The sequence below is a fragment of the Gadus macrocephalus genome, chromosome 5 (genome assembly GCF_031168955.1).
Source record: "Gadus macrocephalus chromosome 5, ASM3116895v1".
Lineage (NCBI taxonomy): Eukaryota > Metazoa > Chordata > Actinopteri > Gadiformes > Gadidae > Gadus > Gadus macrocephalus.
Window position 1 is genome coordinate 4,532,673 of NC_082386.1, and position 25,809 is coordinate 4,558,481.

Sequence of the window (25,809 nt, forward strand, 5' to 3'; positions counted from 1 at the left end):
TTGCCAATGGAAACACACCTAGTTCACAAACACTGAATTCATTCAAGGACATCGTATTATACAACCAATGTCATACGTCTACCAGTAGGCCCCCTTGGGCAAGATGGCTAATGCTTGTCAATGTATGTGAAGTTGCTTTGGATGAAAGTAATTGTAATGTTCAATATGAAATCCATATGAAGATCTTCATTTTAAACATGAAGCCGAATAACTTTCCCATTCGGTAAAACAACCTTCCCTCAGTCTCCAGTGACCCCCTATCATTATCCCTGATGAACCCCTATCATTATCCCTGATGAACCCCTATCATTACCCCTGATGAACCCCTATCATTATCCCTGATGAACCCCTATCATTATCCCTGATGAACCCCTATTATTATCCCTGATGAGCCCCTATCGTTATCCCTGATGAACCCCTATCGTTATCCCTGATGAGCCCCTATCGTTATCCCTGATGAACCCCTATCGTTATCCCTGATGAACCCCTATCGTTATCCCTGATGAACCCCTATCATTATCCCTGATGAACCCCTATCATTATCCCTGATGAACCCCTATCATTATCCCTGATGTACTTCCAGAACTGCTCTACTACGGAGGATGGCTTAGAGAGGTCGCGGAGAGACATCTCCCTGTCCCATACGGTATCCTATGGACCAATCAGACGACTGCTGGGAGAGAGCGACCAACCAAACATCAGTATGGCTTCATGCTTCTGACTCTTCTTTATTTCACCGGGCATTGTTCCTAGGAAAACACAACAGTGTAAAAAATGTCAGATTTACTATGGTGAATGAAGACAGAAATTCTACAACTACCGTTCACACGTAAATGCATCCATTAACATGGATTATAAAATTACAGTAAGATACCAAGGACTCCTCACAGCTAAGCACTAACCACACTAAGATTTGGGAGTTATTTTAATTTATTTGCTTTTGCTAATAGAGACAGATAGCATTTGCGTCAGCAGGTGTGAGACAGGAAGTCATGCAGCGATTGACATGTTAACGAGCAGTGGGGTTGGGTTAGTTAATGACGTGCCGAAGAGTTGTGTTAGACTTACAGGACCCATCAAATCTATGCTCTGTAAAGTTTATTTATTACATTTTAAATACACCCGGTGGAAGATGATCATATCACCGTTCTAAAAGTATTTCCGTTGTGCTCCTCAACGTTCAATTAAACAGCAGCAATCAATCCGCCGCACACTGTAGAGTGATGCACATTACGACGGATGAAACACAGAGGAGGTGATAAACATGTGTGAAACATCACAGAGCGGAGGAGTCCGCCGCAGACCCTAACCTTGTGCTCATGCCCCACAGACGCTGGAGCCTTGCCCTCTGTAGGAACCTTGGTCCTGGGGGCCTCTTGGTGGCGGTGCTGCTGGTCACCGGGTCGTTGGGCCGGCTGTGGCTCCGGTCCAGGCGGTCCTACCCGGCCCGGGAGGCCCAGCTCACACTGTCCAACATCCACCACATCTCAGAGGTGGCCTCCTGAGTGGGGCTATGCATGCTGGGAGCTCATGCAATCATGCACGCACGCACGCACGCACACACAAACTGAGTCACATGAACATATGTGTAATTATACACACATTCACACAAACCATACTTATATATATACACACACACAGCCACCTATACCCATACACAGTTACTCAATACCATTTTGTATGTAAATAGTGTGTGGAATGCAAAAGAAATGTAACAGAAATATGTCTCTCTGTGTGCCCAAAGCAAATTTCTCTTGTGAGAGAGACAATAAAATATTTACGTACTTAATTTCTTTGCATTCAAATAAACAATGAAAACATTGCCTATACGCAAGAACTTATTGTTTTTTGTCACAAAACATGGGCTAATAAAGATATAGTTTCTGACTTTGTCAGTGTCATGCGTCGTTATTTCTTGGTGAAACAAGTTAATTATAAAAAATGAAATAGTATTTTTAGCAATAAAGAGGAATAGCCTTCTGATATAATTGCAATATCATCCTGGGGGTATTTCCATGCCCTGTCTATTTACAGCTCACAGCTTTATCCTATTGGTCCTCTCCGTGGTGACGTTCTACTAGAGCGCCCTGCACTTATGGATCCAAGGTTCTGAACGTACAGTGGGCGGTTACCCTCTCCGGTACCAACCAATCAAGATCAGAGGGAGGTACCAACCATTGCATTTTTTCGGAACATTGATTGGGCGGTTACGGAGAGGGTTCCCGCCCACCGAACCTCCGGACACTGGGTCGCAACCTCTACCGACAATAAACGCCGACTATGTGAACGGCGAGCAGAGGTCTGCTCGGCTCAAGATAAAATCCAGTCGCAGCCTGTTCGAGAGACGACTTGAATATTTGAACAGAGTCACTGAGCTGTTTTTAGTTCAGTTTAACATGTTTGCGGTTTGAAACATCGACACATGAGCAGTAGGGACTCCTTCAAAAAGGACAGCCAACCAAACGTCTGGACCGGCAGCTTAACTCGGGTAAGCACTTTTTTAGAGGCTACCGGCTAGGCTAGCCGCTGCGAGTTAGCTGCTATGTGATGCTAACCTGCTGGCCGTGTTGTTGATGTTGTTTTGGCTCCTCATTGGCACCCAAGTTTGGTCATAGGGTAAAAGGCATCAGCAAGTGACAATACCACGTATAACATGAATGGGGACGATGAGCTGCTTAGTGTAGTTCCTGTCTTTTCCTTTAATACCTGTGTGGTGAAGAGGACCAGCTGCGCATGTGCCGTGGAGTTACAGGACAATAGCAATGTGGTTTCTCTATTGACAACTTGGGACATGTTGTTTTTTAAATGACTATTTATATCACTGCGCAGCCCATGTAGAACTCCCTCCCCCATATCCCTTAACCCTGATTTCCACACATCGCCAAACCCACTAATTCCTAATGACCCCATTATTTGTGGTGGAGGTGTTGTCAAAGGGCCAAACAGTGGGTTTAAATGGTGGGGATCATGAGGTTTTACTGCTCGAGTTGTCTTTGTCCTCGAGTTTCGTGGCAGCGTCTCATGGCTTTAGTTATGGGGTCAAGTAGCCCTGAGCGATCGCTGTCACCCAAGACGGGTGTTGTGAAATGTCATTGAACAGCTTGTTGGCTTTGTAAACATACCCCCAGACGCTGCATCTTTAGTGAGCGGGTTACTGTATGCTGCGACGTGTGTGTCACGTGTGGAGGGACGGCTGTCCGAGTGTCGCTAGGAGTAGCAGTAGGCTGCTGTGCCAGACTGCAGCTACATGGCATGGCTGCGTTCTAGAACTCACTGCTCGGTTGGCCTACTAATACTTAGTGTTTGTGCCTCACATCTTTATTTTGTAGGATTATTGAGAGAAAGAGGTTATTTTTCTTTTGGTTCCAGGGTTTTGAGGACTCCACCCATCGCTGCTGCCTTGCTTCAGCGCCCAGCCGACGTGTCGACCATGGAGCTCCAGCACGCGCACTGCCTGAAGTGTGTCAACAGACGGTGCATGACCAGACCGGAGGCGGGCGTCTCGTGCGACCTCATTGGCTGCCCTCTGGTGTGCGGAGCGGTGTTCCACGGATGCAAGCTGGAGGAGCACCGCGTGCTGTGTCCGTACGAGCGGGTCCCGTGCCTCAACACGGGCTTCGGGTGCCCCTTCACCATGGCCCGCTTCAAGATGGCGGAGCACCTGGCCACGTGCCCCGCCAGCGTGGTGTGCTGCACCATGGAGTGGAACCGCTGGCCCGTCAGCTACGCCGACCGCAAGTCGTACGAGAACCTCAGCAAAGACTTTGATGAGGTGGAGCAGCTGGACATGGCCCTGGCCCTGCAGGACCAGAGGATGCTGCTGGAGTCGCTGCGGGTGACCACCACCATCTCCCAGCCCGGGGACAAGCCCCCGGACCGCGGGGCCGGGCAGACCGCAGCGGAGGAGGCGGGGGCCGGGTCGGGGCTGGCCAACGGGGCCGTGGACATGGAGGACGAGCCGTACAGCGGCCTCTACAAGGCCTCGGTGGAGACCACCAGGACGCTAACGGCCGCGCTGGAGATCCTCACCAGCTCCAAGAGCATGGCGGGGATCGCGGCCCACCTCCACGGGGCGAACGGGGAGCAGAACGGAGCGGTGTGCCGCGGAACCAACGGGGACAGCCACGGCCGGCACGACAACGCCGAGGACTCTGAGAGCGTGGACATGAGGGAGAGCGACTCCGACTCTGAGTGTGAGCTGGGGGCGGTGGGCGGCCTGGACTGCGCCGTCGCGGCGGGCACCAACGGGGACGCAACCCCCTGGGCGGGGCACGGCGGTTCTGTTGAGTTGTTTGCGGAAGACGAGCAGGACGAGTGTCTGGACGTTGTGTTGGACGAAGCGCCCTATGTCAGGCCCACGGGGCGCTATCGCCCCGCACCTGTTGTCCCCGCGGAGCCCGACGGGGCTCTACCAGCGCCGTTCCCCCCGGCTGCGTCTGCGGTCATGCCCTACCTGCTGCCGGATCACCTCCGCAACAACCTGCTGCAGCACCTCCCCGTGGAGCTGGGCTATCGGTGTCTGGAGCGCAAGCTGCAGAACGTGGGCATGAGCCTGTTCCCCTTCAATGGGCATCGCAGCCTGCTGTCGGACCCCCACCTGTACCGCGCCAAGAAGGCGGACAAGGCGGTGGACACATCGGACCTGGAAGTGGCTGATGACCCCATGGGACTCCATGGCATCGACCTGATCACCGCCGCCCTGCTCTTCTGTCTGGGCGACTCCCCCGGAGGCCGGGGCATCTCCGACAGCCGCTTTGTGGACGGATACCACATCGACTTCGGCACGCAGACCTTCTCCTTCCCCTCGGCCATCCTGGCCACCAACACCATGGTGGGGGACATCGGCTCGGCCTCGGCCTGCGACCACGCCAGCCCGCAGCTGTCCAACCCCAGCCCCTTCCACACGCTGCGGCTGGACCTGGTGCTGGAGTGCGTGGCCCGCTACCAGACCAAGCAGCGCTCCATGTTCACCTTCGTGTGCGGCCAGCTGTTCCGGCGCAGCGAGTTCTCCTCCCACTTCAAGAACGTCCACGGGGACATCCACGCCGGGCTGAACGGCTGGATGGAGCACCGCTGTCCCCTTGCCTACTACGGCTGCACCTACTCCCAGAGACGCTTCTGCCCCTCGGTGCAGGGCTCCCGGGTCATCCACGACCGGCACCTGGGCTCCTTCGGCGTGCAGCTGTCGCTGCCCCTGAAGCCGGGGGAGAAGCCCCTCCGGAGTACCTGCAGCTTCGGCGCCCAGTGCGACCACTTCAGCAGCCTCCCCTTCGAGATCCTCCAGCACATCGCCAGCTTCCTGGACGGCTTCAGCCTGTGCCAGCTGTCCCGGGCGTCCGGCGGGATGCGGGAGGTGTGTGCCAGTCTGCTGCTGATGCGAGGCATGGTGGTGATGCTCTGGGGGAAGAAGCAGCGGGCGGATGGCTCTTCTACGTGGCAGATCACCGATAAGGTCAGTTCAGTTCTTGTACTTGGTTGTTTACGTCAAAGGTGCCATAGGTAAGGTTGTAGAGTGTGATATTGTTAAAATGCCACAGCCGCTCGGTTATCAGTGGGTGAGATGCTCTGAGGTTGTTTGTTCCGATTTGACTGGGCGCCTGCCTCTCGATGAGGCCATTTTAGATCAGAGAGACCGCTCCCAGAAAACTTCTGACGAATCAGGGTATCTCTTCCCTGATTGGTTCAGAGGAATCCATCCTACCTGTTCATCACAGGTTCTTGAACGCAAAACTTCTCAATGGTGGAGAAATGTGGGCAGAGGGGGTGGCTGTTTTATTTGGGCTGTATATTATTTAAATTCCGCTCTCTTCTGTGTTTTGCTCTACAACCCTTGAGTCATACCGACTGCACCTTGTTATGTAGCATAATGACAGGGGCCCTCCAGGCTTAACCCCATTCCTGTCCCCATGCCTTAAGAGCGCTTAAACCCCCAACCCCAAAGGCTGCAGTCATCTGGCTCAGCTTAAAGCGCTCGCCCTCCACCTCACATCTACACACAGCCAACGCACTCGGCCCCAATGTGCCCCAATCGCCGACCTCTCTCTCTCTCTCTCTCTCTCTCTCTGTTGCTCTTAGGTGTGGCGCTTCAGCACGGCCTTCGGCACGGTGACGGAGTGGAAGTTTGCCAACATCGCCAGCATGGCAGACCACCTGAAGAAGTGCAAGTTCAACACAGTGACGCGCCGCGAGGACGCCGTCCCCCTGCCCTGCATGTGCTTCACCCGGGAGCTGACCAAGGAGGGCCGCTGTCTGCGCTCCGTCCTCAAGCCCGTGGCCTGAGCACCACCACTACCTGATCTGTTTGGGTCTGCTCCCCCAGAGCCCAGCGAAGTGGTCCACACCACAAAAGCATTATTACTTTTTTATCTGCAGTTTTTACAAATCGCACAAACAAAGGCATGTTCTTTTCCAGTCTAGACAACATAGAAGGCTGGTTAATAAAACAGAAACATGCAGTCTTGGTTTGTGCGTGTAAACCAAACTAATGTTATTGAGTTATAGTGTTCACTAAGCCAGCGTGTGTTTTTTAAACCACATAACAGGGAACGGACAACCACCCAAATGCCAGCCTTGTTTCTTCCACCTTGATAGAGCCGCAGCACTACAGAACCTATAAAATAATATCTGATCAATGCGTTAATAATCAAAGGTTTGATTATTGAGGTTTTATTTTTCTACGAAGGAGCCAGTATTGGGCAGTTCAGCAGAGAGCCTTGACTTCTGCAACACTTGATTTTCTATCCAAAGCTTGAGGCGTGTCTTCTCCCTGCCAGTTTTATAACTTGCTACCTGAAACGGTTTGTTAAGCACCTTTCTCACGGTTTTGCATTTGGTTCTGAAGCTCGTTTTATGAGGTTTAAGGACGCCGCAGTCCAAACATCAGGCATGTGATGTGCATGATGTCCGGACAAAGGCTCCAACACAAGTGCATTCGTTAGCGTTACTGTAAGCCAGCCATCCTCCACCTACAAAGGATAACCCTAGTACCCCTTCATCATGGAGATCAATCCACAAACTAAAAACAATGCGTGTCAACACACTACTGGTTCTGTTACAAAGATTATCAAGGTAATCCGCTACACCATCGCTCTGGTCTCCTGGCATGATGAACGTGGTCGACAACCAACCGATAGCGAGAATCAAGGTCTCGTCTCCCGCGGAGGTCTCGTCTCTCCGCTTTCAGTCGTGTTGTGGATGGATCTCGTGTCTACACCTCAAATTCATGTGTGGGGGCGACGCCATGGCAACGGTGAGCGGTGGGGTTCCGAGACGCGCCTCTTAGTCAGCGGAGCCGCCCCGTGCATGCTGACGTCACGTGTATTGCAAAGACCTGCCGGCCAGGTCGAAGAGCTGAACCTAAATGGGCACACCGACCTTGTGGTGGTAAACCCCTCTACTAGGTTGTATTTTGGGTTTGTGTTGGTTTTTGTTTTCAGGTGTCGCTAAGGCATCCCGAGTTTGTTGTTGTCCTCGTGTCTCAGGGTCGTATCATGAAACTACAATAAATGCTGGTCATTGTTGTGGTGTATTGTAGCTTGATCGAAGAAATCACTGAAAACCAGCTACTTGACTTTTATGGTGGTATAAGGATGGGCTGATTGTACCGTTCAGTGTTGGAGCCGAAGTGAGCGTTGCAGTGAGTGTACCGCAGTGCTATGCTGGTTATTTTCCGTGTCTTTTAATAGTGCAAGTTATACACAAATAGTTTTTTATTTCAGATTGTTGAGGGGCAGTTCTCTATTGAAGGGCGAGTTAGGCCGCCAGCTGAAGTCTAACATGAATGTAATGTACGAACATGAAGTAATAAGATGGGGCTCTGTTTGAAAACAGACAGTAAATGGTCAAATACAAGTGCAGACGTTTTTTTCTCTTCAAGGTGGTACTTTATATAAACGTATGGGTTCCATTTTATAGGGTATGCAGCAGAAGACATTTGGCCGCATTGTGAGAACGGTGTCCATGGTGGATGATGCTAGACTGGGAAATATTGTTCTGAAAAGTGCTGGAAGTTCGTTAAGAAGGCCTGGCGAAATGGTTCAAGATGTATTATTTTGAAAACAACACTTTTGTAATAATTCACTTTTATTTTTGTTATTTTTATATAGGTACGAGAATGAAAATTCCCTCAATATTATAGCTGTTTTTTGTATGAATTTAGCCCTATGAAGCTGTGTCCACGGTGACAATATCCATGGCGAGATATCACGGTTTCACTCTCACGTGCGTGAGACGTTTTTCTGAAAAAAACCTGTCTGACAAATGGCGTTCATTTTTATATGGGTTTTTTTGCAACCTGAATCGTGTTTTTGTGTAATAACTGTCCCCAGGCCTCTTAGGGATGTTTTTGTTCTCAATACAAACCAGTTTACTCAAGTATTGGCATAATATGCTAACACTAGACATATAGATATATCTTATCTATATATAATAACTGTAAAGCACAGAAGCGCACACATTTAAGCCAACAAGTCTGTTGACTTTTTGGTTATACAAATAAGACATGGCACGATTTTATTTATACAATTATTTTAATTAAGTGGCAACTGTCTTGATGCTGCATTGTTTTCATCATTAAAACCTTTTTGTTTTTACTTCAGCCTGGTGTTTTATTGTATTGTATCCCATCCAATGAAATAAAATGGTCATATCCATTGTTGTGTTTATTGTGTTAAAGTATGGTAGCATCAATTATACCTATACAACTAACTACACCTGTGTTCATATTCTACAAACCTCTATGCGAGACAATAGTCTAGGCCCGGGGACACAATAAAATTAAATTAATGAAAAGCCTATAAATATCCAATATTGCAGTGTGCATAACATTCCCTAGGGGGGCACCAGAGACTAATTGCATAGCTGTCTAAATGTACAGCTAATTAAGTCCATTGGGAGTCGAATATATATATTTTTTTAAAGTTGCCTACAACATTAATTATCTCGGATTACAATAGGTGCGTTTCCATCCCCCTAATTTAATGCGAACTTTGAAGTATCGAATCAGTAAACGGTGATGGAAACACCAAAATTAGCATCAAAATCCTCTAATTCGCAAAAAAGTTTATCCGCTCGCTTGAGGTGGTTTTTGAGAAATGCGAAACAGAGTAAATTCGCAAAATGGGAGATGGAAAACATATTTTGCGAATCAGCTGTGACGTAGCGAACTTTGAACACACAGGACTGACAGTCTTTCCGATTTCCGCATAACGACCGGCCATAGCAACCCTGCCGACATCAACGCGTAACGTCATCACCCGCTCCAACCACTTGATGGAAACGCACCTAATTCGAATTACTTTTTTGCGAACTTTCTAAAGATTCGCATCACCTTTTAGATGGAAAGGCAGCTAATGATGTCTCTGTGTTTCACTGCCCAAGGAGCTCTCATTTCAATATCCGTGATTCCTACTGCCTAGGTTCTATAAACAAGAGATGGAGATTGAGAACAATATTTCTTTCATTGCAATACATTTTCCAGAGTAAGTCTGCCTGAAGATAACATCTGGGAGGTGACGCTGTGCTGCGTGGAACGGCGTTTATAATTAGTGAGGGTTCGGTTTCTTTGCTCTACTCTACATGTTTACGGTGATAAGCGATCCTGTTAACCCGAAAGCCGGCAATCAACAGTTTCACGATTAAAAATGACGCATTTATACCAGGAGTGGGGTTCGAACCCACGAGGACATATGTCCATTGGATCTTAAGTCCAACGCCTTAACCACTCGGCCATCCTGGTCTGCCTTAATAGTTCAACTCTAAAACAATAAAAAACAGCAATTAATAAAGGTCAACGTGAGCATCAATGTATATTGTAAAACCTTGGCATTTTCAAAAAAACTTGAAACTTAACTCCTCAGCTCAAAGAATATTTTGTCCTTTGTCCACAATGTTAATATTTTTTATCTTTTCATTGTCTATCCAAATATTTCATTGCCTTTGGGGCCTACTATACTAAGGTTAATCCTGAGAGCAACCAAACAGTTTCCAAACAAGTCTATGCTGAAAGCAGACCTTGTGAAATAGAACAATATTTCACAAGGTCAGCCCTAATACTAAGGCTTCTGTAACATTGAATTTTCACAATGCACCAAGCCTGTGTTTCACTAAGTGTGTATGTATGTGTGTATGTATGTATGTATGTATGTATGTATGTATGTATGTGTGTGTGTATGTATGTATACGTATGCATGTATGTATTTGTGTGTGAAACAAACATTAATAAGCTACCAGCTTGGCATGCAATTATGGCATGCTGAAATGGTAGAGTGAAGCATAATACTTAAATAAACAAAAAAGCCCACGAAAAAAAGTATATATTTCATGAATGCATAATCATCACTGCAAGGAGCCTTCAACTGTGTGTTAAGCCCATTAAGGTTATTCACTTGAGGTCTAGCCTGGACATTCCCATGATGCATCCTTTCATATCAGACCTTGCCCTTAAATCGTGTCTCCAATGTAAACCTCACACCAGATATTGCCTTTACAAGGCCTCATCATCGTCATCCCAGTGGCACCACATTGGGATGATGATGATGGAGGCTTGAAACCCATTGAGGTCTTTGGTGAGGCGTAGCCGTGGCGATGCTTGAAACCCATCCCCGACCTCAAGAACAGGGACAGCAGCAGCAGCAAAGCTTCCTGCACGGGTTGTCCTTCTTGTACTTGACCGCCAGCCGGATCTGCTCGTTGGCCTTGGTGACGTAGTCCTGCGTGGCGGACACGTTGGCCTGGATGTTGTCCAGCATGAAGCCCTGCTCCTCCACGAGCAGGGCCATCTGGAAGAAGAGCTCCCTCACCTCGCCGATGCGGCCCTCCAGCTCCACCAGCTCCCTGTGCCGCTGCTCGATCTCCGTCAGCGCCAGGCGGGCGCCCGTCCGGCCGTCGGTGAGCAGGTTCTCGCTGAAGGCGCCCCACTCGCCCGTCTGGATCATGTCTTCTATCTGCTCCCAGCTCAGCTCCTGGCCCATGATCTCGGCCTGCCGCTGGATGCGGGCCTTGCAGTTCTCCCTCTGGAGGACCTCGGCGTCGTTGTACTCGGACAGCGCTTGGTGGAAGGCGCCGGACAGCGAGACGTACTGGGAGCGCACCATGCGCACCAGGGCCGAGGCGGGGCCGTGCTCCTCCTCCAGCGCCTTGCTGCGCGCCTCCAGCTTTTCCAGGCGTGCGTACGTCAGCTCCGCCCTCTTCTTGATGTCCCGCCCCAAGGCGTTGGAGTCCCTCTTGATGCTGCTGAGGCGCCTCACCGAGGTGAGGAACCGGGTGTTCTGCTTGCCCAGGTTCTTCACGTTCATCCGCAGCTGGCTCACCTCCAGCCGGAGGGCCCGCACCTCCTTGAAGAAGCTCTCCATGGCGTCCTCTCCCTCGAACAGCATCACAGTCTGCTCCTGGTTCTCGTCGACTGTGGAGCTGAAGCTCTGCTCCTCAGGCCAGGGGCCAGGAGGTTTTTGGCGGGCAACTTGCAGCTCGCTCAGTCGGTCCCTCATCTCAGCCGCGGAGTGCTCTGGAACACATCATCATACATTATCTCCGGCCCTGAACAAAAATCTGCATTTATCAGGTAAAATATAATCGTTTCTTAACAGCAATGGGAAGACACTACAACCAAACCACTCTCATGTAACAATCTTAGGTTTAGTTAATTGAATGTTAAATGAATTTAACATTTTTAAACATGACATTTTTGTAAATGAAAACAAAACGTTCTTTTCAGAGTTGCAACGTTCTCTCAACCCACACACACAGTAGGTCTATATTACAGGGAACCTATAATTTATCCTGACCACTCTACATTCATTGACACAAAGACAGGGCGTTATGTTTAACATGGGCCCATATTAAACAACCCAACATGGGAATTTCTTACCCAAATACTTGAGATGGTTAACCATCCGTGACTAGGCCAAATAAAGTGTTTTTAAACAATAAACAATGTCACGCATACCTTATCAAGGAGTTCAAACAAAACCCAAGCGGCCAAACTCCGAGAAGCCAAAGTACCACTGACGAGAAGGTGTGTGGCGTTCCTCTTTCTCCCCGTTCATTTCAACATGTAGACATTAACAGTGACCAGCCCAAACGATATGGGAGTTCCGCTCAGTCAAAAAGAGGTTTAATGCGGAAGCCAACATCACACTCATCTCTCACCTTTTTTTTATAGCCTAAAAGGAAACGCGAGTCACAGCAACACATGCACAGCAGAGCAACATCATCCAGTCCTACGGTAGGCCTGTTGTTTTGATTATGCTTTTTTTTGTAGTTTTGATTAGGCCTATCGTAAATTAAATGGAATTGAGCGCTAAAAATAAACATGGCAATGTTGTCCAGCGTACTTTATTGCGCAATGCTGTTTGCTTTATTATTTAATTGCACAATGTAAATAGTCAGTACCAGCGGCCAATGCACGTGGAGGCTATCTAATGTCATCAGATTAAATCGTAGGCCTAATGCATTTGCATATCTACAAGGTCATAAATAATTGTAAGTCAGGTAAAAATGAAAAGTAGGTTAATAATACCAGTTCCAATGTATTAGAATAAAACAGTAACCGGTTTATGTCATCAGTTAATTAAATAAGTAGGGCCTACATGTATGAACAATATATGAAGTAGAATAAACAAACCAAGAACTGGCTTGATAGGATAGTGATAGTGTGGACTCTAACTCGATTCTACCTAATAAAGGATCAGATTATCATGAGGTGTAAAGCACAGTAAAGTAAAATGATTGAGGCACTTTGATGTCCAATATTGTGTATATAGTTTAAATATTGTGGAAGTTGCATTTTATAGGTTTCCCTTAAATCTTAGATGTGTAAAGAAAGCTCCAAAAGGCTCTTTACCGGATGTCAGGTGGAATAAAAATACAGAAAAATATCACAGAAGAACAATAGTGTGTCTGCAACCACACAAATAAAAGGCTCTGAGATAAACGTATTTAGCAGTGCCTTCAAAAGGCCTACAGCCCGAGTGACGGGACGTCTCTGTGCCCCAGGTCCCGGAGCTCCCTGTGGCACCTCTGGATCTCCCCCAGTGGCGAGCGCGCCGTCATCCCCTTAAGCCCCACAACCAAACCCCTTTACACTGCCTTCCCCTCCCACCAGCATCTCCTCCAGCCGAGCCCCATCGTCGGAGGGCCCGTCCCGGCCCACCAGCTCCAGCTGCCTCTGGGTCCGTAGCCGGCAGCTCTCCCTGGGGCTCCCCTCCGCAGCACCGCCGGGCGGCAGAGCCTCGCCGGGCCTCCGGGCGGTCTGTGATGCCCCCCTCCCGTGAAGACGCTGGAGCACGGCTTCTCCTCTCCGCTGGCGTCGGCCCGGGCGGTGGCAGCGGAGCTAAGGATCTCCGCACTGTCTGGGTCCTGCTGGATCTGCTGGATGTGGATCTGCTGGGCCTCCTGGAGAAGGGCGTCCAGGTCCTGGTCTCTGATGTCCGGGGGGTCGGGGCTCTCTGCTTCTTGATCGGATCTCTGGGTCTGCTGGACTAGGAGGATGGTGTCAGTGCAAGGGTCCGGTGGCTTTGGGCTCATTGAGCAGCGCCTGTAGATGACCCAGTCTGTCTCCTGTCGTCTGGGGCCTGGAGAGGAGGGAGTGGAAAGAGAGAGAGGAAGACTCAGATCTTCTCCAAGCGTGGAAATAAAAGTGAATCAAACTTTGAATCGGGTGTGGGTTGACCACAGGATCAGAACGTGTTCTGAACTATGTCAACTCTGTATCTGTGAAAGACTTGCCCAAGGCTTGTTAGGATCAGTCGTTGGCTCTTAGTCATGCCTCACTTCCTCTGTCTTTCCAATCTCTCTCCACCCTGTCTAAGTTTAAAGCATTCACTGGTAACCTTCTGTTAGAAATAGAATTGATGCACTCTAAATGGCACTTTAAAAAAATCTATTTATTTAACTGATTGAAGGAGAATAAAACAGATGTTAAGATCAAAGCTGTCCGTTAACCTTTCGCGTTATCTATTTTTTTAGCTATTTTCATGCTACTCTTTTTCTTAATCAATTTGCCGGTGGATTCATAACTTCAAACACACAATGTCCTGTGTGTTATAAAATCAGAACAGACGTCAGAACATCTCCATTCAACCTTTTCCAGTATGCTGTATCCACAGCACAGGTCAAGATTCTTTAGTCTTGGAAACCATAATCTCAGGACTCACCAAACTGGTTTCAAGTTTCCCTGTAATTCCACCTTTTTTAAATCAGTATGATTTTTTACTAGAAATGTGTGGCTCTACATGTTTAAGTGTGTCCTTATACTCCTCCTCAACATCTCACTCAACGACTAACAGATGAGGCATGAATGACATCTTGAGTGCAACAATTAATCCAATTCAATCTAATGTACTTGTTAATCTGCCTATCCTCCAATCTTGTATCACTAAAAAGATGTCAGTAGGCAAAATAAAGTGTTGCCTGCAATCAATTTTTATACCATTATATATTCGAACCAATGAAGACTGAAAATGCAGGAGCACTATTCAGGGATGCAAAATTAAAATCACAATCAAATAGAATTTTCAGTTGAAGATTCAGTTGTCCTTAGTAGTGCTATGTGCAGAGAAACAATGCAGGCAGCTCTTGTGGAAACAGTATTCAAACCCCCTCAGTCATCACACAGACATTTCTTTCCAGGCGTTTTCTTTAAATATCCCTTTCACACATATGACAGACAGTTTTATGATACTCAGTGTTATGATGGACGGCTGGGTACAAAAATAAAAAAATGGATTTACCCAGTATGCAGTTATCAGCAATGCCTTCATGGACTCTCAAAAACATGAGCGAATAAAAGGATGCAAATATTGGAGCTAATCTCAGTGAAATTGTAAGCCATTGAAACTGCACCATTAATTCATTCGTAGACTTCTTTCTTATGACTAAGGTTCAGCATATGTGGTCTGCGACCCCACTTGAGATGCCCTCGTGACCCACTTATGGGTATTGACCCACCGGTTGACACTTCTATCCAAAGCCACTTGCTGTGTGCAATCAGATAGAAGTCATTGAGCAGCAGGCAGGGTTTCTTGCTCAAGGAATCCCTACAGGTAGGCTGAGGAGTGCTTAAGTCAGGGGTCCAACCTGACGTTCTTCCAGCCCTACCTTTGGGCTGGAAGACTGACCAATACAGTATCCTGCCCATCCAGTGGGCCCCTCATCCCCAAGATGCTCACCGACCTGTTACCCTCTTACTGACCTTGCAGATGCTAAATGTTTCCCAGTATCAAACGTATTCTTCCATGCATACGTGAAATATTATTGACAACATGGACTGTATTCTCCACACAAAGGTTGCTTTAATGTATGAATATGCTTATATTGTCACGTACATTGCTAGCACCACTAAATACGATTATTCTAGGTCTATAAGGAGAACACGGAGATGAGATCAAGTTATAGTGTCACTCACTGAGACAAGTACAATTCTAAAGAGGAAGTATGGAAGATGATATCTTCCAAAAGAAGGCGTGGCTTAGCAACGTGCTAGAAGCACAAGGCTGAGCGTCAGTGTTGGGCCTATTCAGCACATACAGGATGAGCACCAGAGCCTCAATGCAAAACCTACAATCTTTAACTAAATGAGAACGGCTATCTGACAAACTGTCAGTGTGACAAAGTCAGACTCTTTGATATGAACACAAGAACCATGACAACAGAGTCTGCGGCCCGCAAATGAAAACAGTTAAATTAAATTAAATGTTAACATGAAATATTAGATGTTTCATCGTTTCTCTTTTGTATGTATATATCAGCCAGGCTTTCTGAAAGCAGCTAAAGCTATAGTTAGAAGGCTGTCTCTGTGTGATCAGTATGTTGGTTGATAATGAAGCACTTATTTCCACACCTATGGTGGCCCTAGATGATGTGTCATTTCCACAGCCCTGCATGAGTGTGTAGGCTATAGTCACACTACATCTGCTATTACAGTGTGAAGGGGATTTGAAACTGTGTGTGTCTGTGTGTGTGTGTGTGTGTGTGTGTGTGTGTGTGTGTGTGTGTGTGTGTGTGTGTGTGTGTGTGTGTGTGTGTTTGTTTGTGTGTGGTTTAAATCGAAGTTTTAACTATAAATCTAATGTTATATTTATATATTTATATATATATATATATATATATATATATATATATATATATATATATATATATATATATATATATAAAATAAGGTCACATTATAAAAGCATATGATTTAAATAGCAAAGTCATTCAAAGATTTGAAGACATTTTCATGTGCCAAAAAAGCGCTTTCAAAAGAAACTTTGAACAGACCAAAAACAGATACATTTATATTCCACAAGATGGCACTAAGTGTTTGGGTTGCATAGACTTGTCTCACTTGAAAACTAGCTTTTTGTCTTTACCTGAGCAGAGATCGCACCGAATCAAGCCTCATGGAAAGCATCGCAGTTTTTCACAACCTTCTGTCACTTCCATCATGTAATGAAGTTGATGTGCGTTTCCAGAGCACGATTTTAGTCAGCCAAAATGCACAGATCAATCAGTCAACAGATGTTTATGCCATGTAATCCCTATTGTACAAGTCTGACGAACAGTCTGAGCAAGTGTTACTATTTAATTTTTAGTGTTCTGCTTTTTATCGTTTCTATTATATACAAGAGAGTCTAGCTCAGGGGTGTCAAACTCATTTTAGCTCAGGGGCCACATGGAGGATAATCTATTCCCAAGTGGGCCGGACCGGTAAAAATATGGCATAATTATGTAAAATTAAACATGCTGTGAGCACACCAAACACAGGTTTCCCATTTACTTCTGTGAATAAAAAGGACGATGACCATTTTTCTTGGAAAACTCTGCACTCTGTGTCCACTTTTCGTCTTTTTGACAGAGACATTTTGGGGCAATGAGAGTGCCAAAGCGCATAATGTTGAAAGTATAAGGCAGAACGACAAGGTAGCTCCGGGCTAGCTGCACTACCTGTTTATACTTGCTCCCTGATCAGCCCCGGTATAAAGTTTTCTTGCTTAACATAATTGCTATTGCGACTTCTAGTGGACACATTAAGAAGTTTACTTCTTTGAAAAATATATATCATTTTACGTTACATTCCAAAGCGACTTCCAGTTACACACAATTGTCCAGTAGTTCAATGTACAAAAAATTAATCAGTGCCAGTCAATGCAATCCATGTAATGCTAGGAAGGATTTGTATAAAAAAAAAAAAAAAAAAATCATACTTTTTTTTTTTTTTTTTTACAATACTGTACTTCACAAAATCATCTCGCGGGCCGGATTAAACCCGTTCGCGGGCCTGATCCGGCCCGCGGGCCGTACGTTTGACACCCCTGGTCTAGCTGCAGACATCCACCCACACGCTCCAGACATCCACCCACACGCACTTCCGCTGCAGACAGAAACATCCACCCACACGCCGGAAATAGGATGATAACAAATAAAAATCGGAAAATAAAATAAAAATCGGGCGTTACGTAATGTGTTTACAAAAAATGAACGGGCGTTAAGTAATGTGTTTACATAAATGAACGAAATAAATCAAGTTATAAAATCGGATAAACGCTTCCGGTTTTGGACGGAAGACCTGACACTCGCTGTTGACTTTAAGCTGGAGCTTATGGCTCTTCTCTTTCTGTAAATACACACACCTTATTCAGAATTCCCTCTGTGTTATACTGCAATCATCTCAATTTAATATTTGATAGGACACAAACTGATACTCGTATTGTAAAGCTGAAGGGCATCAGAGATTGAGGCTAATAATTATTTTAAATACTATGTATGAGTGGACAGGAATAGTTAGAACAATTCCCCTTTAGCTTCACCTTTTCTGACATATTTATATTAGGTCTAGCTATGTTACATTCTGTTGTCTTAATATCATAAGGTTCGACTGCATTCCAACATAATTTATCATATGTTATTAGCACTTTTGCATTCCTAAATTCTTACTCTGAACCATCATTCATTTAATATCTGGCTCTAATTGTCTATAATATTGTCTTACCTTGTGCTGCTGGACCACCTTATTTGCCCATATTTAAATACGACAAACTCAAGTCTGTGTTTTAACTTAGCTCTGTGTGTTACCAAAGTGAATAAGTAAAGTAATACAAAAAATCTATACATTGTAAACGTTATAACACTTTATTAAGAACACTCAACAGATAACTGAACTCAGAACCTCAACACACACACACACACACACACACACACACACACACACACACACACACACACACACACACACACACACACACACACACACACACACACACACACACAGCAATGTCACTGGCTGTCCACCCAGCGACCCAGAAACATGGCGTTGACCCGAAGATCCTCCTCAGCTGCCATGTTAAGGAAGACCTCCATGTCTTCCTGAAAATCAAATGTGAAGAGCAGGGGATACTTTTCTTCTTCATCAGTTGAAGAACGTATCCTTTCCAGGAGCTCCTGCTGTTCTTTTGCGTCCATATTCGGAAATGCGGGCTCGACCACCTTCCCCCTGAGCAAACCTGCATTCTGACGCAGCCAGGAAACTCCAGCCACAATGTTGTCAAGTGGCCCCTGTTTAATGGAAAATGAAATGCCACCAAGTTGGAATCAATTTATATTCAATTATATTATTTTTGCAACCAGTTAGTTACTTAAACTAAGAATTAGAACTGTAAGGTCCTACTCCCCGGACTGCAGACAAGCCCATCCAGATAATAACACATCAAATTAGACACAACGGCACTGTGGTGGGAAACATAACTGGAGGGGGTAAGTCTGTCTACAGAGAGGAGGACCTGAAACTGTTGAACACTGAGTGAGCTGAACACCAGAATAATTTTGTCCTCTTTAAATACTTAAAATAATGAAAGACCATCACACCTAGGAGGATGGCACATTCTTTACAAAAGATTATTGTCATGACTGAATTGTGGAAGATTCAGGGAAATTATCATTGATCTTTGTGTCTAAGATCAATGCAGGCAAAAGATAGAGGAAAATAAGTCAGTGACTTATAAAAGTAAGCAGACAAACATTCATAAATATTGTCTACAGACATATACACATACATTCTTATATTCTTTCTACACACATACATATATCACCTTTAAATGTAATGGAATGTTTTATGTGGGATTCCAGGTGGCACTGAAGCTTCGTGTTTACGGTTGGTTTAAAAGTTGGGCATAGGGGGCAGTGTAAAAGTGTGCAGCAAGTTGTGCAGCGTTTGACATCTGGCTTTGAATCATCCCTAAAAATCGAGTGATGCATCTACAAAAGACAGATTTTTTTTTTTACAATTGATGTAATTGTAGAAAAAATTAAGATCAGAGACGATAAATTCTCACAGCACAGCAAACTATTTAAAGGCCCGTAATTCAGTAGTGGTTGTAGTCTAGACGAAAAAGGCTGAAATAGAAAAACTTAACATTTATTAGGGGTGTGCAGCAATTATTGTCCCTTCAGAGCATCAACTTTAACTATTATTGGCATATAAGTAATGATGAGATATATTTCTACCTCATACTGTACTTTACATCTGTTTCTCTCTGTCATTACATGTTTTATGAACTGTCTGAGCCCCAGTACCCTATTGACTGGGGGACATTGAACATTTAGAATCTGAAACAGGATAGTAGGCTATTACATAACAGTAATTCATTAACTTTTATCTGTTTTATTACATTTTTCATCTCTTTTACCCCTTTTAACTGAACTAAGTGCTATGATCTCTTAGTTATAAACAGATTGTATGAAACAGGCAGATCGAATATTGAACGATCGATTTTGTCTATTGAATGATATCACACTTCTCAGACACCGCTGCGGAGATGAACAGCTGATAGGTGCAACTCTAGTTAAAGCGAAACGAGCTGCGTCAATTCAATTCGTGGTAATTATTTTATTACAACTTAACTCTGTTTTGGACTACAGATGACTGTCAAATGTCCAAATCTTAAAATCGTTTATGCTCCCAACACATCTACAAATCTCTAAAATCGTTTAATAAGACCGACTATAGGCTACACAACGTTTACAAAAAAACATTTGCCTATCTTGCAAAAATGACACCTAGCTAGCGTTTGCCACCGTCAGTTTGGAATAAAACAACAAATGCTTCATATTGGTGCAACGTTCTGTTATTTGTTTGATGAAAAAATCTAAACTTAATGAAACTAATAGATCGGTTAAGAAATGCAAGTCTCGTGCATTTATAATTGTATCGCTGTGTTTTGAATAGTCACCTACCATAACCTCCAAGTGCAGCTGAGCCGAACGTCACATCTTCGTGGCGTGCAGTGAGTCGTTGTTACACCGAATTTTGCGACCCACCGAAAAGTGTGACCCGAGGGGGCGCTGTTGAATAATGTGCAACTCGCGCTCCAGACATCCACCAGCACGCAATTTCCGGCGTGTGGGTGGATGTTTCTGTCTGCAGCGGAAGTGCGTGTGGGTGGATGTCTGGAGCGTGTGGGTGGATGTCTGCAGCCAGACCCCTCTCATTATATATGATGTCAGCTTAAAGCAGATGTAGTGTGTGATATCCACCCTCATGCAGGGCTGTGGAAATGACACATCATCTAGGCCCACCTGTAGAAATGTGTGTGGTTGTGTGTGTGTGTGTGTGTGTGTGTGTGTGTGTGTGTGTGTGTGTGTGTGTGTGTGTGTGTAAAATATAAATTTGTTTACAAAATAAACAACAAAATCTAATTATTAAAACATATAATGTAAATTCCATATTTAAAAATCATAAAAATCTTTGAAAACGTTTTCACCAAAAAGCCCTTTCAAACCCAACTTTCTACTGACCCGAAAACAGATATATTTATATTCCACAAGAGGGCACTAAGTGTTTGGGTTGCATAATCTCCCAAAAAATGTTCGGCCTTCTTTACCTGAGGAGGAATCGCATCGAATCAAGCCTTTAACTTCTCGTGTACAGCATGACGGTTTTTCCCAAGCTCCACTACATCTTTCATCATGTGATGAAGTGGATGAGCGTTTCCAGAGAGCGGCTTTAGTGAGCTTAAACAATCTGTCACATCAGTTAACCGATTTATTAATTGTTATCCGAATTCTACATGGCATAATCCGTGAGCACAATTCAGTATTGCATCAAAGTGTTGCAAGTGTTGTAGTAGGGGCACCCACTTAACATAAGTAACTACGTCAATAATAAGTCTTGTTGAACCTGTTGGTTCTCTCATGCCTATGGGTTAAAACTGGCATGTGTTTATTGGGTTAGCCCAATATAGTAACCTGATTAAAGCTGGTTGAGAGTATGTACTAGTATGTGTGTTGATAGTATGTGCTATGTTTGCTCTGACTGGTTTAACCTTTCATGTTATAATAATTAGGTTGATTCATTAATGATGTGAATTAATAGTGTCTGAATAAAATTGCTTGTATTTATTTATACATTTCTCTTTGACCTGTTCAGTCTGGTATTTCTCTGGAGTTTATTTTGCAAACAGGCCTCTTTGATTATTACTTCAACAAGACTTTCTTCCTTACATCAAGGTGAAAGAAAAGGATATATGACAACATCATTATTTTAGCACATTGTAAATGGTGTTCTCTATTTCTTGTTCCAAATGTTTCAGCTGCCAGCATTGTGTGTGTGAAAGCATTCAACTGTATTAAACGAATTGATGTAAGTTTAACAAACTGGATGTCAATCACTAGTGAGCCCACTTCCTTCTCGTTTGATGATCGAAATCATCGCAGATGTCAAGTCCTTTCCGTTTCCCAACGTCATGTCTAAATCGATACGTTATACGTCTTTTCTAAGGAATTAGACACAGGTTTATAAGCCTCATGATGTATCTCAGCCTGACTCTTTCTCTTGCACATAGACACATGACATGATGTTGTTGACCTGTTCTGAAGGTTCACCACGACTTACTGTCATCATCATCATCATCAGGTCACATGACCTCCATGCAGAGTCGCCATCGTTCATTTGATCAGGGCTTGATTTCTGCAAAGCAAACCCAGGGTTTAGCAGAGACAAATTTAGATAGAACAAGAAATAACTCCTAGGTTAAACAAGTTGGGACCACATTAAATCACATTGCCTGATCAAGAGGCCCCCCCTTGCAAGCCTTTTAACTCTGCTCTTGCTTCCTGAAAAGCAGACCCAGGTACAGGCTTGAGAGGACACACCATGGTTGAACCTGTTCCAACAGTCCTCCAGGCCTCCCATGTATTCTAACCAAAGCCATTGATTCCAAGGATTCCACTTCCAAATGTCCAGAGGTGACTTTTTGACTTTTTAATACAAGATAAAATAGGATACGATATGAAAAGTCAGGATTAAGTAAGATTTAGGGAATCAATTTACATTTGTGTCAATTGTCTGTTATTCAAAGAAACACATTCCGAATTTAGCACATTCCCACAGAAGAAGAAATTGGATGGACGGGAAGCATTAGATCTAGTAGTTAAAGGGGACATATTATGAAAACAGCACTTTTCCTGGGATTTGGGGTGTTGTTGTGGGGACATGGTGCTCCCACACGCATACAAACTTTGAAAAAAGTCTGTACATGATTTCTTGAGTGAGATACGCATTTCTGGAAGCAGTCCGCCTCCAGCTACCAAACGAGCGAGTCGGTTTCGGCGCCCCCTCCTACGTAGGAAGGGGGCACATTTGAATATTACCTCCCACTTCCCCACTCCCCTCCAATCAGAGCATCGCTAAGATTTTGTGGACCAGCGGACGAGCAGCTCCTTCGGGGGGGACCCGGCGTTAGCCCTGCAGATAAGCTCCGGGAGTGCAATCCCTTTCTCTGGCGCCGAGCTCACCCCGCCGGAGCTGCCGCCGAAGCTTTGGCGGAAGTCGGTAGGAGGAGACATGGAGTAGAAAGGGATTGCACTCTCTCAGCTGAGCTGCCGGACTGCCGCCGAGCTACCCCGGCCGGAGCTGCTCGTCCGCCCGAGTTGCTAGTCCACTGGAGCTGCCATCTAGCTTCGGCGCCAGTTCAGCTCCCGTAGTACACCGCCGGAGCTGCCGGACTGCGGCCGGATGGCTTCGACGGCGGCCGGACTTTAGTCCAGCAGCTTCGGCGCGGGGAGCACGGAGGCAGTCCGGCAACTCAGCTCCCGGAGTACAATCCTTTTCTTCTCCATGTCGCGGTTCATGGACTTCAGAGAGTCAATGCCAAAGTTCCTTCCCCCCAATTCTTCTCAACCATGGCCGAGATATCCCCCACTACGAGTCTTTACTTGTGGAAGTACCAGAGACGTCAGACACAGACTTTATTATTTATAATATCATCCGAGGCGCACATAGCTTTTGGCCGGCCCGTGATATTAGATATATTATATAAATACCCGTATATAATATTATTATGTTATATTATATTACATAGATATAGAGCTCCAGGAGTCAGCAAACAGCAACAATCCCTTCTCCTCCATGCTGTGGTTCAGTCTGACAGCTCATTGGTCAATGGGCAGCAGCTCATTTGCATCAATGCTACAGACACCAGAAACAGTGCATTCTGAAGGGACTGAAACAGAGTGGAATAGCGGCAGACGATATTTTTTTTCCTAAAAGCTATTTCCAGCAAACAGCTTCAAAAACATGTTTTCTAGAACTCAAATACTATGTTTACTTGTTGGGAAAACACCATAATGTGTCTCATTTAAGTACTAATTTTATAGTCATAGTCTATCCAGTTTTGTGCACCAAATTTACTTCACACCACCTTCCAAAGAGACACATTTAAGTTTATATTTCACACAATAATATCCTTTAAAAATAATGGCCACTGTGTTACCCTACAAGCAAGTAGTTCAGTTTGAACACGATGGGCCAATTGCCCATAGATATTGATAAAAATGGAGATGGCTATTTTCCAATCGCACCACTACCAGTGTCCAGAGAGCTTCAAGCGTCTGCAGGGATCTATAGAATAGAAGACCAAAGAGGAAAACCAACACACCTCAGCATGAAGTAAAATAGTTGCTTGTGTATGGACCACCGCCTTGCTGCTTCCTGTACACAGTCCCGCGATCTGTAATCAGCGAAGAAAACATCAGCTGTTTCCAGTTACCTTAGCTGTGGGCCAGGCCCGCTCACTAATAAATTCAACTTATTAGCCGGTTGAACAAACACACCACTGTACCAAAGAATCTTATTAAATTAACATGTTGTCATGTGTCTTTCTAGTTCTTAAAATGTTTCACTCAATGCTGTTGTTTTTTCGCCCATAAAGGCCGATACGAAGTGTTTTGAATCAGAAAAGCTTCAGGTAGGGCCTATGGCTTTTTAACTTAGCATCTACTATCAGTGAGCATGCATCTCTTTAATCTCTCAAGATAGCGTTGCTTCAAATCAAACCACATCAACATGAGTTCTTGACGGTCTCATTCTTCAAAAAATCTGTTTAATAAGTAAAAATTCCTGCATTGGAATTGGGATCTTCTTTCAAAGCCTCTCTTCATCGGCCCATTCTGTCATGGCTGACTAGTACTAAACATGGACTAATCCAATCATATCTAGGACTGTAGGGAACAGATGAGCACTTCTCAGGCCGTCCCGGTGGATGCTTGTTTATGCTGCTCGTGATATTCTGCCCTCATGTCCCTGTTAATGTCCGAATAACATCATGAAAAGATTTCTTCCTGGGAGCTACACTTGACCTGTCAGTTGATTTGTAATTCCAACTGAACTTTCTTTACTCTGCGAGTCTTTTCTGTGTCGCTTGCTTTCTCTCCTGCAAGGATTTCATCAGAGGTGAGAATGTCTCACTCTTGTGTGAACTAATAAGCAGAAAGAGAATACATATGTCAAGTTTATTTTAGGGATTTGAACCCTACCAAGAGCCGCTGGCACCTGCCAACGTAAAACCCTGCTGAAAAGCTTCTCTAATCGATATACCTCGAAGTGAAAAAGGTTTATTGATGGGGTTAGATTTTAGTTCCACGTTTCCAGTTGAACTCGATCCACTGTTTTCACTGCTTTTGCATGATACTCAATGAGTATTGAGTATTAAAAGTTTGATTATGTTCCTTAAATGTAACTGTTCATTTTTAATTAGTAACCTATCATAAGACCAATAGCAAAACACAAAACTCAAAAAATCCATTGTGCTACTTTGGAACAATAGGCCGAACAGTAAGGAGAGCCCAAAAGGCTATTAGGTGTGACTACTTGTCAACTCTTAAACAGAGTTTAGACAATTCTGCCACAATATATTATGCAACGGTCAAAGAGAATAAAAACAATTGATAATGCCCTACTTATAGGAACTATAAGCTACGCCATACAATATTGCAGTTAAAGAAGATAAACTTTATATTTATTGAGTTTTGTTTAGGCTATTCTAATTGGAATGTATTGTTATAGCATATTTTTATAAGAAATATATGAATTGGCCTCATATGCATAGACCTATAGCAAATTACCTTATCGATTCCCTATGTGGATTAAATATCTAAATAATAATAAAACCATTTTCCTTTCTTCAAATCCGAGAATAAATAGGCCTAACACTGACACAGGATTGTTTTGAGAACGGTTTCAAACTCGTAACAGTTGAGGGACTAATGAGCAAACATCTGCTCTCAGAACCGTGGGATACACCCTGTAATCACATTAACTTGCTTATTACACAGACTGAGCTTGTATAGTTCCCTTTAGAAATGTGGCAAATTTATATTTGTAGCTCAATTATACATACAAATTGGATTTATGCGTGTCATTCTAATTAAATATATATGCCTATACTTACATTATTATGTTGTAAAGAGTACTAGTATGCTAATATTGTATCCCCACCAAAACTGGGTAATGCATGTTTTTTGGTCGGTTTTCATCGTCAGAAGAGGACTTATGTC

At 44.7% G+C, this 25,809-nt stretch overlaps 2 protein-coding genes, 2 long non-coding RNA genes and 1 other non-coding gene across 5 annotated transcripts; 2 read left to right on the forward strand and 3 right to left on the reverse strand.

Annotated features, from left to right (window-relative positions):
* Positions 1-6: 6 nt before the first annotated feature.
* Positions 7-1,891, forward strand: LOC132457191 (uncharacterized). Its single transcript, XR_009525584.1, has 2 exons — positions 7-701; positions 1,331-1,891. It is a non-coding gene; the product is annotated as an uncharacterized LOC132457191 (long non-coding RNA).
* Positions 1,892-2,158: 267 nt separating this feature from the next.
* fbxo30a (F-box protein 30a) lies at positions 2,159-8,652 on the forward strand. The gene is made up of 3 exons (XM_060051225.1): positions 2,159-2,488; positions 3,370-5,452; positions 6,076-8,652. The coding sequence occupies exons 2-3, from the start codon at positions 3,431-3,433 to the stop codon at positions 6,277-6,279; spliced, it is 2,226 nt and encodes a 741-aa protein (XP_059907208.1). The 5' UTR covers positions 2,159-2,488; positions 3,370-3,430; the 3' UTR covers positions 6,280-8,652.
* Positions 8,653-9,336: 684 nt separating this feature from the next.
* Positions 9,337-12,130, reverse strand: stx11a (syntaxin 11a). Its single transcript, XM_060051258.1, has 2 exons — positions 11,945-12,130; positions 9,337-11,503 (listed from the first exon to the last, which is right to left on the reverse strand). The coding sequence occupies exon 2, from the start codon at positions 11,484-11,486 to the stop codon at positions 10,608-10,610; it is 879 nt and encodes a 292-aa protein (XP_059907241.1). The 5' UTR covers positions 11,487-11,503; positions 11,945-12,130; the 3' UTR covers positions 9,337-10,607.
* trnal-uaa (transfer RNA leucine (anticodon UAA)) lies at positions 9,654-9,736 on the reverse strand. The gene has a single exon. It is a non-coding gene; the product is annotated as a tRNA-Leu (tRNA).
* Positions 12,131-18,088: 5,958 nt separating the features above from the next.
* LOC132457559 (uncharacterized) lies at positions 18,089-19,151 on the reverse strand. The gene is made up of 2 exons (XR_009525721.1): positions 19,068-19,151; positions 18,089-18,534 (listed from the first exon to the last, which is right to left on the reverse strand). It is a non-coding gene; the product is annotated as an uncharacterized LOC132457559 (long non-coding RNA).
* Positions 19,152-25,809: the final 6,658 nt, after the last annotated feature.